The sequence below is a fragment of the Strix uralensis genome, chromosome 22, assembly GCF_047716275.1.
Source record: "Strix uralensis isolate ZFMK-TIS-50842 chromosome 22, bStrUra1, whole genome shotgun sequence".
Lineage (NCBI taxonomy): Eukaryota > Metazoa > Chordata > Aves > Strigiformes > Strigidae > Strix > Strix uralensis.
Genome location: NC_133993.1, coordinates 11431715 through 11447459, shown reverse-complemented (window position 1 = coordinate 11447459; position 15745 = coordinate 11431715). Strand labels below are relative to the sequence as shown.

At 63.4% G+C, this 15745-nt stretch overlaps 3 protein-coding genes across 13 annotated transcripts in view; all 3 read right to left on the bottom strand.

The window, feature by feature from the left end:
• Positions 1-65: 65 nt before the first annotated feature.
• On the bottom strand, positions 66-2446 carry HSD17B1 (hydroxysteroid 17-beta dehydrogenase 1). Of its 5 annotated transcripts, XM_074891959.1 has the most exons (6): positions 1773-2446; positions 1492-1653; positions 1023-1202; positions 842-935; positions 545-728; positions 224-474 (listed from the first exon to the last, which is right to left on the bottom strand). In XM_074891959.1, the coding sequence occupies exons 1-6, from the start codon at positions 1867-1869 to the stop codon at positions 304-306; spliced, it is 888 nt and encodes a 295-aa protein (XP_074748060.1). In that variant the 5' UTR covers positions 1870-2446; the 3' UTR covers positions 224-303. The 5 variants fall into 5 exon arrangements, with proteins under 5 accessions (XP_074748059.1, XP_074748055.1, XP_074748056.1 ...); XM_074891958.1 differs by having other exon boundaries at positions 66-728; XM_074891954.1 differs by having other exon boundaries at positions 66-474; positions 842-1653.
• A 141-nt stretch (positions 2447-2587) lies between these two features.
• On the bottom strand, positions 2588-6312 carry NAGLU (N-acetyl-alpha-glucosaminidase). Its single transcript, XM_074891953.1, has 6 exons — positions 5915-6312; positions 5468-5615; positions 5241-5387; positions 4970-5055; positions 4472-4728; positions 2588-4277 (listed from the first exon to the last, which is right to left on the bottom strand). The coding sequence occupies exons 1-6, from the start codon at positions 6295-6297 to the stop codon at positions 3061-3063; spliced, it is 2238 nt and encodes a 745-aa protein (XP_074748054.1). The 5' UTR covers positions 6298-6312; the 3' UTR covers positions 2588-3060.
• A 1445-nt stretch (positions 6313-7757) lies between these two features.
• The window catches only part of ATP6V0A1 (ATPase H+ transporting V0 subunit a1), a 28936-nt gene continuing 20948 nt past the window's right edge, over positions 7758-15745 (bottom strand). For all 7 annotated transcript variants that reach the window (XM_074891946.1, XM_074891947.1, XM_074891949.1 and 4 more), the window contains 3 exons: positions 15461-15578; positions 14873-15044; positions 7758-9151 (listed from right to left, as the gene is read on the bottom strand). In XM_074891946.1, the coding sequence (XP_074748047.1) occupies positions 9058-9151; positions 14873-15044; positions 15461-15578 (384 nt within the window). In that variant the 3' untranslated portion in view covers positions 7758-9057. The remainder of the gene's footprint in view (positions 9152-14872; positions 15045-15460; positions 15579-15745) is intronic.

Genomic DNA, 15745 nt, shown 5'->3' with positions numbered 1-15745 from the left:
GCGTCGGGACCCGGCTCCGCCCGCGGAGGGAGGAGACGGACAGACCCGCCCCGCCGCCCCGGGCACGGACGGCCCCGTCGCGGTGCCCGCCAGCCCCGCGGAAGCGCGGCCGGATCCCGAGGACACACCCCCCCCCCCCCCCCCGCTACCCCGCGGGAGCCCGGGGCGGAGGCGGGGGGACCCCCAGGGTGCTCAGCGAGAGGGACGGAGCCGGGAGCCGGGCGGCTGCAAAGGGCTTTATTGGCGACACGGCGGGCCCGAGCCCCCCCGCCGGGACGGACGCGGCTGCCCCGCCGGCTCCGCTCAGGGCCGGTCCCCGCCGGCCTCGCCGCGGCCGAACACGAAGTCGTGCATCGCGCCCACGTACGCGGAGCCGTCGGGGCTGGCCAGCCTCAGGCGCCAGAGCGGGGCGAAGCGCTGGGTGGTGACGCAGCGCAGCGGCGGGCAGGGGGTGCCGATGGCCTCCAGGAACACCTGGCACCGCAGAGGGGTCAGACACGGCCCGGCAGCGCCCCGCGGCCACCCCCGTCCCGCGGGCACTGACCTGCAGGACCTCGTCCACCTCCTGGGCCGCGTCGCAGAAGAGGCTCTGGCAGTGCCGCAGGTACCGGCGGTAGAGGCCCCGCGTCTCGGCGTCCAGCCCCTGCAGCTCGCTGCCCTCGGGGTCCGGGCGCTGCAGGTTGGCCAGGAAGCTGGTGTTGACGGGTCCGCACTCCACCAGCGTCAGGCTGCGGGAGGGAGCGGGGTGACAGCCCTGAGCCGCCGGGTACCCCTCGTCCCGCGTCCCTCCAGCCCGGTCCTGGCGGGCAGAGGCGCAGCCCCGCGGCGCGGCGGCACTCACTGGATGTTGAAGGGCCGCAGGACGATGGCCAGGCTCTCGCACAGCCCTTCCACCGCGAACTTGCTGGCGCAGTACACGGAGTTGAAGGGCAGCCCTGGGGCAGAGCCGCACCCTCAGCGCCGGGTCCCTTCCCCGTGCCACAGGGTGCCGGGGGTCCCGCCGCGGCACGGCCCGGACCCACCTTGCAGCCCCCCGATGCTGCCGGAGACGATGATCCGCCCGGCCCTGCGGCGCTTCATGGCGGGCAGGAAGGCCTGGATGGTGCGGACGGCCCCAAAGAGGTTCACGTCGAAGAGGCTCTTCATGGCCTGGTCGGAGCAGGTCTCCAGGGGGCCCATCAGTCCCACCCCCGCGTTGCAGACTGCTGGGCACAGCCCGTGAGCGGCACCGCGGCCCCTCGTGCTCCCTGGCACTGTTGAGGTGCCGCAAGACAGGAACGGGGGGGCCCCTTCCCTGCTGATGGGCCAGCGACCCTCGGCACCCCCAAACCCAGCTCCTGCACCCCTGCCCCGCTGAATGCGTCCCGTCCCAGCCCCAGGACCGCCGGCACCTCCCAGGATTTGGCATCTGCTCCCGGGGCCCTGGGGAGGGTCGGCGACCCCGCAGACGTCCCCCCCCAGCCACCCCGGGGGCACTGGGCAGAGCCGTACCCAGCACGTCCAGCCGCTGCCCCTGCACCCGCTGCGCAGCAGCGGCCAGCGAGCGCGGGTCGGTGACGTCGAGCTGCAGCACCTCCAGCGTGTCGGGGCAGCGGCCGCCGAGGCGCTCCAGCAGCCGCTCGCCCTTGGCCAGGTCGCGCATGGTGGCGAACACTGTGGGAGAGAGCACGGCGCGGGCAGCGCTGTCGGCCCCAGCCCGCCCCCCCGCGCCAGCCTGGCCGGGCGAGACCCCCGGGGGTGCTGCCCCCCCCAGCGCCGCGTCGCCCCGTTACCTTTGAACCTGCGAGCGGCATCGGCTGCCAGGCGCACGGCCAGCCCCAGGCCAATGCCCGAGGAGCAGCCCGTGATCAGCACCGTGGTTCTCTCCATGGGCAGGCGGTGCCGGCCGAGGCGGCCGCGCTGTTTAAGAGGGCTGGGAGGGGGGACCCCCGCCCCCCGCCCCGGGTGTTGTGTCTGCCGCCTTATCTCAAGGCCCCTCCACCCGCCTCCCGCCCACGCTCGGAGCTCCCTGCGCCTTTGATGCTCGCGCAGCTGCCGTGATAAAGACCCCGCGGAGCCAGGACCCCCCCGCGGGGGGAGGCTCCGGGGCACAAGGGGAGCCGCAGCCCCGGGGGTTGGCACCAGCCGGGGCCAGCACCAGCCGCGCCGTGTCAGGCACCCTGGCACGCGGCTGGCGGCGTTGTTCCTGCTGTGCCAGCTCGGGGGCCAAGTGCCGCTCCCCTGCCCCCCATTTTGCACAAGTCCTGCGCTGGGGAGAGGGGACAGACACACGTGGGAGAAAAGAACGCTCAGCGGCCCGGCCTTTAATGGCTCTGCAGGCTGGCAGCACCCAGCCGGGCTCTGCCCGAGCCCCAGCTGGGGGGAAACGCCTAGAAAACCCCGTCCCAGGGAGCGCGGCCCCAGCGACGCTGCCCAACGCTCCGCCAAGTCTCTTTCGGTACAAAAGGCACCAAGCGTGGCCGGAGCCGTGCAGTGGCGGGTCCCTGCCGGGGTCCATGGGGCAGGGAGCGCCCGGCACAGGGAGCCCCAGGACCACAACAGGGGTGAGGCTGGTTCCCCGCTTCCCCTGGGGCAGGGGATGCTCTGTCCCCCTCACCACTGCCACCCCCCCCCCCCGCCGCTTCTCCGCCCCCACCAGCCAGTCAGGGGCCCTGGCAGGGACACACCTGCCCCATCCCCCTGCACGGTCCCAGCTCCCACTGAGCTTCCAGCTGGGAGCACTGGGGCAGCAGAGCCCTCGCCTCCGGGCCTGGGGCAGCCCAGCTTTCCCAGGAACAGGCTCAGGACAGCCCGAGCACAGAGCTCGGCACAGGACGGGGCCCCGGGGCAGAGCCTGCCCCCCCCCGCCCCCCATCCAGCTGCCAGCCCTGCCTCGGGGCACGTCCTGCCCATGCCGGGGAACCGCGAGTCCGGGCTGGCTGGGGGCCACCTGGGCTCTGCGCCTTCATTCCACCATGGCCAGGACGCGGCGCCAGGCCTGGAGTGGTGGAGCCTGGAGGCAGGAGGGCGTGGGGTCTCTGCCCTCCCTCCCGGGGGAGGCTCCGGTGGCACAGCCCGAAGTCACGCCCGCGCAGCCAGGCGGCGCTGCAGGGCGCTGGGGTAGTACTTGAGGAACAGCTTCCTCGAGATCTCCAGCGTGTCCCCAGCCGGCACGGCCGGGTAGCGCTTCTTGTTGTAGACAAAGCCTCTCTCCACCTGGAAGACGGCCTGGTTGAACTGGTCCTGGTGGAAGGGGCTGCCTGAGTTGAGGCTCTGCACCAGCGCGGAGACAAAGAGACTCCAGCGCACGCTGTAGTAGTCCAGCACCAGCCCCCCCAGCTGCTTGTTGGCGTAGTCCAGGATGTTCCCGCTGGGCCCCCAGAGTGTCACCTGGTTCCGGGCATTCAGCTCGTACTGCTCGGCCTCCTGGTCGCTGGTGGCCACGGCGCGGGCGCTCTCCAGCCAGCGGCCCAGCAGGAAGAGGCTGTGGCTGGAGAGGAGCCTGTCCAGCTCCGGCAGCAGGTCGTAGACCAGCACGCCGCCGGCTGTCAGCAGCTCCAGCAGCGCGTGGCCCTGGAAGGCCCGGCGGATGCTCAGGTAGTAGTCGCTCACCAGCTGCTGAGCCGCTTGCCGCGTGACGTCCACCAGGTCGTAGCGGAAGGTGGGGCTGGAGCCCAGTGTGGCGCCGGCGCTCAGCAGCAGCCGCCAGGCCTCGTAGACGTCGCTGGCGTTGTACCACAGCTCCGTGTCCATGTGCAGCGAGGGCCGGCGCACCAGCGGGCTGTGGTTGTGGCTGACGCAGACGCCGGTGCAGTTGTAGACACTGCGGAGGAGCAGCCGCCAGGCGCTGGCAGCGGCGGCATTCGGGGCGCCGTAGCGGCGCTCGGCGTAGCGGGTCACCCAGCCGGGGAGGTCGAGGGGCTCGTGGCGCCAGCCCAGCTCGTTCATCAGCTCGTACACCATGTCGTTCTGCTCGATGCCCTCGGGCACCAGCCCCGTGCCCACCATGGTGGAGTTGGGGAAGCGGCGAGCCGCGAAGGGGCCGTGGTTGATGGCCTCCACGGTGCCGAAGAGGCCGTGATTGCCCCCGAAGTTGTGCAGCATGCACCAGATAAAGGGCTGCCCGTAGAAGGACTCCGTCCACTGGTAGACGGGCTTGGACTCAGCAAAGAGGTCGAGAACGATCATCCTGCCGAGGGGCACGCCGCGCAGCAGGGCCCGCACCTGCACCGGCTGCCAGAAGTCCGGCTGGTGCTGGAAGAGCCAGCCCTGCATCAGCCACAGCGCCTCGGGGTCGGCTGGGGACAGAGGGGCAGGGGGTGAGGTCCCCTCCAGGCAGGGGCCGTCCTGCCGGGCCCCAGGGCCACCAACCACCCCTCTCAGAGGGGGCTTTGAGGGCCTGGCACCAGCAGGTGCTCAGCGCTGGCACAGGGCCCCCAGCCACCGCCCCCCCGTCCCAGCTACGGCCACCGAGGGCCCCATGCTGACCCACCTCCTGTCATCGACCTGAAGACGGCGTTGCTGACCCCCGAGAGATAGGCAGGGTCAGAGGACAGGGGGGTCATCTCGTTGAAGGTGTCGGCGCTATAGACGTGGTCTGTGCCGAACTCCTTGATCAGCTCCTTCAGGAAGAGGGTCCCGATCACCTGGAACATGGGGTCTCCCGGGTCCAGCAGGTAGGTACACGAGTAGGTGCAGTCGAAGTGGCTCCAGCCCCCAAGGCGAGTGGCATTGATGTGCGGGAAGACCCTGCACCGGAGGGCAGAGATGGGGGTCGGGAGCTGGAACTGCGCGGCTGCGGGGACGGGGCAGCCTCCCGGGGACGCCGGCACGGGCACAGGAGGGCCGGGAACCCCAGGAGCGCCCCGAGCAGTTGGCGCAGGCTGGAGGTGGGACCCCGGGAAGGGCCCAGGGCTGAGACCCTGGGGAGGGGGCTGCGGCCAGGGCTGGTCGGCCCTGGGGGTCTGTGAGCACGTGGGGCTGCACCTACCGAAGGAGCCCCTGGGGCACGTGGCCCGCGAAGGCCGGCAGCACCGTGACCATCCCCAGCGAGCGCATCCTCTCCACGATCCGGTACTGGGAGAGAGAAGGAGGGAGGGAGCTGGGGGAGAGGAGCCCCCACCTCCCTGCGAGGGGCCCCTGCGCGCTGCTGGAGCTCGGGGAAGGGAGCAGCGGCCCCCAAGGCTCTCCGAGCGTGGCCTCGGTCTGGAGGGCCAGGGCAGGGGGTGGCACGGGGCGGGCAGCCCCGGGGCCCCCGGTACCTGCAGGTAGAGCTGTTTGAGGTGCCAGGCCGGCGGCAGCGGCCCCGCCCAGCCGTGGAGGTTCCCCATGCGGTTCCAGGCCAGGAACGCCGGCCCCGTGAAGTGCGCGTCGATCTCCGACTGGTTCAGGCCCAGCGACCGGTACACCTGCGCGGGGCGGTGGGGGCTCAGCTGGCCCCGCGGCCGCCCCCCTGCCCTGCCCGGTCCCGCGGGCCCCGATACTCAACCCGCTGCCAGGTCGCCTCCTGCCCCACGAAGGCCAGCGCCAGGTTGATGCCGCTGAGCGCCATCCAGTCGATCTCCCGCTCCCAGCGCTCCCAGTCCCACCAGGCGTAGGAGTAGCTCTGGGTGCAGGTGTTCTGGTAGTAGCGGTACCTGGGAGGGGGAGCGGGCGGGAGGCTGCGGGCTGGGCCCCCCGTTCCCGTTCCTGTTTCTGCTCCTGTTCCCATTCCTGCTCTCGCTCCCATTCCCGTTCCCGTTCCTGTTTCCGTTCCCGTTTCCATTCCCATTCCCGTTCCCATTACCACTCCCATCTCTGCTCCCACTCCCGTTGCAGCTCCTGCTCCCGTTCCCATTCCCGTTACATAAGGGCGCCTTGTCCCGGGGTAACGAGGCGTGAGCCGCTCCCGGCCCCGCGCCCGGCGCCCCCGCCCGCCCCCCCGCGGCGCCGGTACCTGCCGGGGGCCGAGGCGCGGATCTCCGCCGGCAGTCGCGGCAGCGGGTCGGGCAGGCGGAGCTGCGCCCCGGACCACGAGAGGTGGCAGCCGCAGAAGTCGCGCAGGTACCGGTAGAGCCCGGCGGCCGCCGCCACGCCGCTGGAGCCCGTCACGGCCACGGCCACGGCGGCGCCGGGCGGCGAGTGCAGCCGGTACGTGTCGGGGCCGCCCGGCGCCAGCGCCGCCTCCACCGACAGCGCCACGGCGGCGGCGCTCGGGCCCAGCAGCCGCCGCGCCAGCGCCCGCACCGCCGCCTCCTGCCGCGCGCCCCCCGCCGCCCCCCGCAGCGGCGGCAGCACCGGCAGCAGCAGCGCCAGCACCAGCCCCCAGCGCGCCGCCATCGCCGCTCCCGGCCCGGCGCTGGGCGGGGACGAGCGCGGCCGCTCCCGCCGGCGGGACGGGCCGGGGCGGTCCCTTCCCCGCCCGCTCCGGGTGCCCGGGCAGCGCCGGGGCTGCGGCTCCCCCCCCCCGGGGAGCGGAGCCGCAGGGACCGGGCAGCGCCGGGGCTGGCACCGGTGGCTCTGGGCCGTTTTCGGGTCTCGGTTTTCCACTCGGGGCCAACCGGGACGCGGCGGGGCCGGAGCATCCGTCCGCCCATGGGGGGGCGGCGCTGCCCGGTTCCGGGCTCCCGAGATCGACCGAGACCCGCTGCCGGGGCCCCGCAGCCCCCGCGCCTGGAGAGGGCGCTGCGAGACCGGGCGGCGGGGCCGGGGCCGGTACCGGGGGAGAGGCCTGGCTGCCCCCCGCGGCCGTCCGGGCCCCGCTCCGGCCGCCCCCTCGCCCCGGGGAGGGGGGGGGCTGCGCCCCCGCCCCACTGCGCGGCCCTCGGTGTGCGCCCCCCGCGCTGTCCCGGCAGACGGGCCCTGCGCCCGCCCCCCCTCACCGACGGCGGGTGGGGTACGGGCAGGGCAGAGCTGTGGGAGGGGGGGCACAGGCGTGAACGGGGGTTCAGGGTGTCCAGGAGGGGCTTCGCGGGCCCTTCCCGGGCCCGAGCCCGGCGCGGGGGGGACGGTCCTGCCCCGGGGGGAAGGGCGAGCCGGGGCTGCTCCGCAGCGGGGCCGGGCCCCCCCCAACCTCCCCGGGGGGGCCCGGGGCTCCTGCCCTGCCCGCTCGGCCCCGAGCCGTGACCCGGCCGAGCCGAACCATGGAAACGGGCAGAAATATTGTGATTGCGGCCGGGAGCGCTGTGAGAGGGGAGGGGGTGAAAGGGGGGAGCAGCCCCCGGGCACGGCTGGCACCGGCGGGGGGGCCCGGCTGACCACTGCGGGGCGCGGGAGGCCCCGGGGCAGCACAGAGCCGCTCCTCGCCCTCCCGGAGTCCCGGGGAGACGGGAAACAACCTCAGAAACAATCGCCAACCAACCCCCCCCCCCCCCCCCGTGGACAAACCCCCGGAGGCAGCTCCAGCCCCCGCAGGAAAGGCCTGAACAAACCCGGCCCTGCGGGGGGGGGTGGGAACAGGGCGCAGCCCCGCCGGAGGGACCCCCAGCCCCGGCGTCCCCCAGGGCTGTTCTCCTGCCTCCCCTCCGCCGAGGGGCTCATCGGGGGGGCTGCAGGCTCCGGCCGGGCTGCGCTCAGGACACAGCGGAGACGTTTCAGCCCCGGCACGGTCCTGCCGGTCCCGTTTTACAAACCCCCTCGTACCGGCGTCGGGGTGACAGGAGCCCGGGGCAGGGAAGGGGCAGGGAAGCGGCAGGTCCCAGCTGCCCCCCCCCGGCAGGTTTCGGGGCTCGGACAGGGCCGAGGGGCCGCCCCAGAGCCCCCTTCAGAGCGCGGGGGAAGCAGAAAAGGGGCCACGGCGCTCGTGGTGCAGTTGGTTTAATTTATACAGCGACTGTCTGCAAGGCGCTCCCCGGGCAGGGGGAGCGGAGTCCCTGCTCCCCCCAGACAGGCCCCGATTCCATCTTTAGTGCCACCCCCCTTGTGAACAGAGCCAAGGGCACCTGGAGACTCAGCCCTCCCCGGGGCTGCCCCCGCACTGCTCCGCGGGGCAGTTCCTCCTCCATTCCCGTTATTGTTCTAATCTGTTTATACACAAACACTTCAGACCCACTGTGAGAATTAAACACGAGTTACACAGCACTAACACCCCCCCCATCCCCCCCACTGCTGCTACAGCTACATCCAGCTGAGGGCAAGAAATTATTCACATCTTGCACAGGAGAAAAAGCAACAACTACCCCAGGGAAACGCCGCCGGGACTCCGCTGCCACGGGAATATTTCGGCAAGACTCGGCCTCTGCTCTCCCCTAAAGGGCTCCTTAGCCCCAAGCACCCAGAAGGTGCCTCCACCTTCGCAAAAGCTGCCCCCAGGGCCACGGGGGCAGTGTCAGGCTGCGCCTCGAGGGCTCTGCAGCCCCCGGGCTCCGTTTTTAAACAAGAAACCCAAGAAGTTCCACTGCCCCAGAGGACTGTTTGCACCCTGGCTCGTCCCTCCTCCATCTCGCCCCAGGCCGCAGCTGGGCAGCCAAACCCTGCCCCCACCACTGCCCCCAGAAACGAGAGGAAGGGGCTGGCGGGGGGACGCGGGGCTTTGCGGGGGACAGGAGCCTGCAGGTGCCCAGTTAAAGGAGCGTCTCTTCTCCAGGGAGGAACGGAACAGCCTTTCTTGCTCGCCCTGGATTGTCAACTGCCCACTGCTCATAATTTGAGGCAGACATATGTAGGATCCACATGTAAAACTTTCTTTTAAAAAAAAAAAAAAAAAAATCTCTCCCTGAGCAGCTCTGTGCAAGCTGAAGTTGTTACGCCTTTTCTCCACGTGCTCGTGTGCCCCCTCAGCCACAGCCGCATCTCTCACGGCGCCCCGCTAAGCCCGCCAGGGAATTCACAACACGAGAATACACGATTACACACCAAACCCGAGACACTTCATGCACTTAGTATCTGCGGTGGTAAACTTAAGGAACAAAAAGTTTCTTTGATCCAGTGTCACTCCTTACCCAAGAATGTCAAAGCTCTCGGCTTTGAAACGCCACGGTAACACTCGAGGGTGCTGCAATAAGTTATTTCCACTATGGGAGGGTCACATGCAACTCAGACACAGGGGAGAGGACTAGTCATAAACACAGGAGGTTGAACACTGCCTGAGCGGAGGGGTCGTCAGTCGTCGAACCTCCCCTCACGGATGGTATCGAAGGAGAAGGGGAGAAACTTGAACCCGGTGCCAGTGTAGAACTTGTTCTGGAACTCAATCCTGCAAGAGAGGGAAGAGCCGTTGTTCATGAATCAGCGAGAACTCCATTAAAAGTATGAGTATTGACTACAAAAAATATAAAGCTTTAAAGAGAAGAAGTGGTATTATAATGTAGCGTGTCTCTTGGCACAAACCCCCCATTCTGTTTGACGTTTCTGCAGGGGAGCAGAGAACTCTCCCGGTACCTTGATCCCGCCCCCACGGGCAATGAAAGGGCAACCAAAGCAGGATGAACTCCCTAGCTGCGGTGACACGGAGAAGCACCTGGGAGCATGGAGCACTTCCGATAAAATCTCATTACTGAAGTTCACTTTAGCCAGAGCAAACCTCAACCGTGTGATGCTGTGCTCAGACTTCCTCCCTCAGCTACTTCTGTTTATTTACTTCAGCAGTTGGTTCATCCCCACGTGACTACTGCTGAGCTCGAGCTGTGCCTGTTGTCTCCAGCTGAACGTTAACTTAGCCTTGTTTGCCTACTTCCCCTAATAAACCCAGTTTAAAAAAAGAATTAGAGAACTGTCCAGTGGTCAGCAACAGCCAAATAGGGGAAGAAAAAAATAATCCCATGATTCACAGTGAAAACAAGCACCGTGTTTCATGAGCCTCATGAGAAACACTTTCCGTTGCGTGATCCACTAAAAAAACCCAAAGTCTCTGAAGGAATCAAGCGACAGCAAGTTGTAGAGCAGTTTAACACAATTCAAGTATTTTTGCGAGGCACAATAAGGCAGACGTGAATTATTTTTTTTCCAAATCAGGAATCACAGCGAACTCCAGAGATGCCGCTGGTTCAGCTGGCAAAAAAAGTGATTTCCCAACAGAGCTCAGGAGGGAAACGTCCAGAAAAACAGCTTTCTGCTCCTGCCTTCTGCTGCCTGTTCATGCAGATACGCAGAGTTCCCTGCAGAGGAATCCCTGGGATGAGCAGGATTTTCCGTGTGGGAGGAAGGGCTCCTTGCCAGCATGCTCCAGTTTTTCAGGAACCCTGATAATCTCCATAAGTATCCTGTGACTAAGTAACTATTCTGTAAGCAAAGGGAAATAAGAGGTGGAGGGTTGGGTATGAGTCACACAGAACCCACTGTAAATGAAATTTTAACCCTGATGATTAACTGTTCCAGCTGGCCCTGACATCTGAAAGCTCCTTTTGGACACACTCAGTTACAACTGGCCACAACTGGATGCCTGAAGCTCGAGCAGAGGCTGCTGCAAGGTTAAGGAACTAGTGAAGAAGTTTATTTAACCAAACAGTCGTGTCTTCAATGTTCTGGGTGCTGCTTCTGCAATTGTCTACAGTAACACCCAGAGTCCAAGGTCCTTCTTTAGCGCGAGGCGCTGCTGTTCCCAGGATCACTGGCCGCCAGCCCTATTGCTAAACTTTGCGCTGCTTCTCCCATCAGTGCTCAAGTTCTGCAGAAGAATTTACTAGGCAGTTAGCACTACCCTAAATAAACAGACTAGAAAGCTTTTTGGCAGTCAGCGATAAAGAAAACCCACTCTTCAGATTTTTTGTATTAATAATTAGCTGAAGTGATTGTTGGACTGTAGTTACGTGGATAGTCCAACCCAAGAGTCACCGAGTACCCGCGCTGGAGAACCGGGCAGTTCACGGTCCCGTGGGGAGCAGCTGCAGGGACAGTTGTTGACCAGGAGCCCTGAGTTTCACTCGGTATCTGTGTTCTCCACGGCCAGCGCCGGGGCGGGCTGTGAGCCGGAGCGCACCTCGCAGCCAGGCAGCGGTGGGGGGTTTGTGCAGATTGTGGCAGCGACTCTTTCCCAAAAAGGACCGTTTTGTACGTGGCACCCGGGGTCACCCTGTCCTGCGCTCGCAGCAGGCTGCCTTTTACAGCAGTAGCCTGCTCTTCTGGTGGCGCCAGGGACAAGCGCTGGCTCCTGACCTTTACAAAGAAAAATAAAATTTTGACAAGCAGGTGGGAGCTGGGCTTCCCCCCTCGCGATGCGGCGGGATGCCAGGCCAGCGCGCCCACGCCGTGGGGCGGCAGCTCTGCCCCCTCCTCGGGCGGCAGCGGGCCAGGAGCTCTGCCCGGGCAGGGGGCTCTGCCTGCCCGCTCTCAGGTTACAGCCGGGAACGGCCACCCACGGCCACCAGCGCCGCGTAATCGCTGCTGTTTGTTTGTTCCCCACGGCTGTTGAGGTTGACCACTCTTGTGTCTGACCCCTATTCTGTCCCTGCGCGGCCCGCAGCACTCTCCAGCCTCGGCATCCACAACGACACGGACACCTCGCGAGCTCCGTGCCCCCAGCGGCCCCTCCCCGCGCACCACGGGCACCGCTTCGACCCTCTGCTGCCTCTGAGGGGCTGAGCTCATTCTGGGGACGTTTATGGGCCGGTGGCAAACAGCTCAGGCAACTCACAGCCAAGAAAAATCCCGTCGATGTCCGACTCGGGTATGGCCCGATGAGTGCACATGCCTGCCAGGGAACTGCTGGTGCTACGCCCCGAGGGAGAGAACGGACCGGAACCTTCAGCAAGAGCTGACGAGCAGCTCCCGCGTCTGCCAGGCCTACAGGCACGGCCGGGGCCCACGGACCCACGCGCGCCACGCTGACGGACACGGGCTGAGACACGCTCGGGTAACCAGAGCCAAGGCTGCACAGCGCGCTCGGATGCTCCAGACTCTGGAGCTGAACCCCCTGTGCCACTGTGCTGGTCTGGCACCAGCCTCTCTCCTACAGAGCACTGCAAACCCCACTCTCCACCGCGCTGAATTAACCCGATTTGCTTTGTGTTACGCCCACGGCCATCCACGCGTTCCAGCTGTGGCCTGGTCTTGGGACATGTTCTAGAGAATAGCTTTCGGTTCCAAATCAGGCCTAAAACTGAGCCTAAAATACTGCTTCACACAGGAAAACAGCTCCACTGAAGACCGTATTCCTGCGATGTTGGGACCCTACTTTGAATCCAGTTACAAACCTCTCCTTTTGGGCAAAGTCTGTTTGTTCACACTAGAAGAGCTGACTAGATTAAAAAAAGGTAAGCTACTTTAATCTAAACGTTCATGTCAAATTACATTACTGAAAAGCAAGTAGAATATTTCAGAACAGCGACGTTACGGTAGAAGGCGTTAACACACAAGGGGGGTGCAGCTCAGCCAGGCACCGAGCTCCAGCAGATACACACGCCTGCAATCCTGGCAGCACTCAGAGTGCTTCCTCCGCCCCAGAAAAACCCAGAAAAACCCAGCCTGCTGAAAGAATGCATACTTTCTGAAAAAGCACAAAATAAATCTTCCCCATTTGGGACTGATAGGCAGAGCACATGGAACAAGCTGTGCTTTCCCCCCCCCACCAGAAAGACACATGCTAATTCCTCCTCCTTCCCAGGAAGGCTGAACCACCCACACCTTCAGAATTCCTGGTAGGTGACTCTTCTCCCACAGTCAGAAAATCCAATCTGCTCCTCCCAGGACAGCTATATTTGACCCTCCGTCCCCCCCTAAAAACAGGAACACCTACCATCAGAAACATCCTGATTTTGTGTTCAGAACCAAAAAGGAATGTTAACAGTGTGTTCTTTTGAACAACTGGAGGTGCCTTCCTCTCCACTGTGATAATGAAAATCCAACAAACCCCAAATAATTTGAGCAGATTACTTACAGTCTGAAATAATTGCCTTAAACTTGCTTTTCAGGCTCTAAGCTTGAACAGATTTTCTCTTAGAGAATATGTATTAAAGTTTTACAGGTTTGAAGCAGATGTGTAGGGAAAACATGACGTCATGAAGAGCTCCAGTTCCGCAGCTCCCCAGCACGTGCCCTGCACCGCTCTGCACGGCAGCAGCGAGCCACGTGCTTGCTGCTGTGGCCCAGCTGGATCCTCGGTTCGCTTGCTGCTTCCCCCCAACACATTTCCAGACAATTTTTTAATCAAGCTTCAGAAACAGCCTGGCAAGGTGAAAAGCCAGCTCTTGGCTGAACTGCAGCCTCTGGCTCCCACTTGTTCCAAGTGCTCTGTGAGTGGCATCTCTGAGCACAGTTCGTGGTCATTAACACAAGACAGGTCTCTCCAGAAGAACGCGCTTTCTTATCTGAGCCCATCCCTTCGGCTAAGAAAGAAAACACAGAGCCTGCCAAGAAGAAAAACTGTTCAGAACCGTTCATCTGCTGTTGTTCAGATACCTGCCACGCAGCACTGCAGTCCCGAGCAGCAAGACTCTGAAAATCCACTAATTCACAAGGAATTGGAGCTCGAAGCCACCAGATATGGAGTTAGAGACCTGCTCACCCCCCCCCACCTCCGGGCTGCCAGGGCAGCACCAGGCCCAGTTCGTGGGGCTCCTCCTCCCGCACTGACGCAACGGTGCGGTGCAGCGACAGCAGGATGAGGAAACACCAGCCAGTCAGCACGACGTTCTCGAGTGACTGGTACGAAGGTTTCTAGGCTGGATGCCAGGAAAAACAGAAGCACCATCCAGCAGCCATTTTCAGCAGCGCCCCCCCCCCCCGCCCCGCGCTCCCTCGGCACAAGATGGCTTCAGCTCCCAGCCCGGGGGAAGCCGCTCGCGAAGGGCCCTGCACCCCGCAGGCTGCCAACGCAGAGGGCACAAGGACAAAGTTTTCCTTCCCCAGAAGCAGGGGAGAAGTGCAGAATGACTGATTATATTTTAAAATTTTTTTTTAAAGGCACTGTCTTCCTTTTTCACTTACAGAACTACTTTCTAAAAGGGCTCACAACCTTTTCTTCCCATTTAAACAAGACAGAATATTCCTTGTGAAGCTCGTGGGCCTTCACTTTGTTCTCCCGACCTGCCAGGGAGGCACCACCTTAAGAGATGGCAGCGACCCGGACTCTGCAGAGGCACAGATGTACTCTCCTACACTTCAGGCTGAAGAGAACCCTCGGCGAGCCAAACCCATTGCCACATTGCTCCTGTGATCCCACCAGTGCACTAACCAGAGAGCCTGAAGAGGAACAGTGGGCGCTCTTAAACACGGAATAGAAAAAGCTCTTGAATACTTTCTGTACTCGGTGCAGAGGAAGTGATGAGCACTCTAGTGAGTAATTCCTTCTTGTTTACTGGCTGGCTGCATACAGGGGAGCTTAATAATCACGGGAAAGGGGCTACAACAGCATCTGCCAGTCAGCGAGTCCAGCAAGACACAGCGACCGCTCGGCAGCACGGGCACAGCTGCCCCTGTTCAGGGCAAGGTCTTACAAAGACCAACAAGAGCACGTGAAGGAAACTGCAATCAGTAGCTATTGCACACGAAGGAAAACAAACATCAGAACCAGGCAAAAGACCAAAAGACAGAACGAGAAAGTCCAGCTGGAAACCACAAGCACGCTCATCCACCTCGCACAACCTTCCCACCGCACTGTTCACAAAGCTTTAGTCTAACTTATTTCTAAGCGGAGATCAGTCACTCTCCACAATTTCTAAGCAACGTTTATGGAAACATCAGGAGAGAGTGGTGTATCACTAGAAACAAGACTGAAATCTCTGACCCTTCTGAAGACTTCCTGCTGCCAGAGCACATCTGCTGTAGGACATTTAGTGTTTGGGTAGATTTGTGGTACTCCAGCACTTCTGAGCATTGCTGATCTTGGCTTCGTTATCCACTACCCCAATTTTACAGCCTTAGCTTTCCTGTGTACGGGTCAATACAGTTTTCTAGAAGATGGCATTTCTGCATAGTCCAGGTGACATTAATTTTCTTGCTATAAGGAGCTCTGAAGTTTCTGCATGTTCCAGTGACTCACCAGTGCAAGCGAAGAGCATGGAGAAAAGCCGACAGCCCCTCCATGACCAGGAGAATTGCTACTGTCAGGGTAGCGAAAGCAGCAAATATGAAGAAGAGGCCAAAGCCTCCACCCAGGCTCCTCACGCTGAGGCCGATGTGGATCACCATGGTCCAGAGCACCTCCGAGAGCTCTGCCGGGAGAAAGGGGAGAAGAGGGCTCGTTTCAGAGCATTCAGCAAGAGTGGAGGGTTGTCACAGCTTACAGAGCAAAAACTGAAGTCAAGCAAACTCCCACTACAACGAGGTGGGAAACTGAAGAGGGACAAGAGCTTTGGCAGCCTCCCACTGTGGCACAGAGCGCAGGGCAGAGCCCTGGCTCAGCAGCTCTTTGCTCTATTCAGTGCTTTCAGCTCCATCCCTCCCTTCCAGCAGAGCGCTGTGCGACGGGACACGGGTGCTTAGACCCAGTTACTCCCCACACAGCTCTGGCACCTGCAGCAGCGCCCGGCAGCTGAGCTCCCAGAGGCCACCTCCTGCCTTTCACCAGCGCCTGCCCAGGGCCATCAGACAGACGGGTCCAAACCTCAGCTCCGTAAGGAATACTCACGGGCGTGGGCTAGGCTGAGCGCCCAGAGCCTCAGGTAGGACGCCGTGTTGGAGATGCAGCCCAGGCAGTACTCGATGGTGTGGATAGCCTGGTACACCACGGTGTCGCCGAAGTCGAACTGCCAAGAGAACAGAGGAGAGGAGGGAGCTGCGAGCCGCGCAGGCGGCAGGGCTTGGCCGACGGCAGAGGAGCCCTGCCCGGTGCTGTGACCAGGGACACCGTGTCTGAAGGTAGACACTGATACCGTCTTCTCCTGGGTTACCATGTCAGCTTTATAAATGAAAA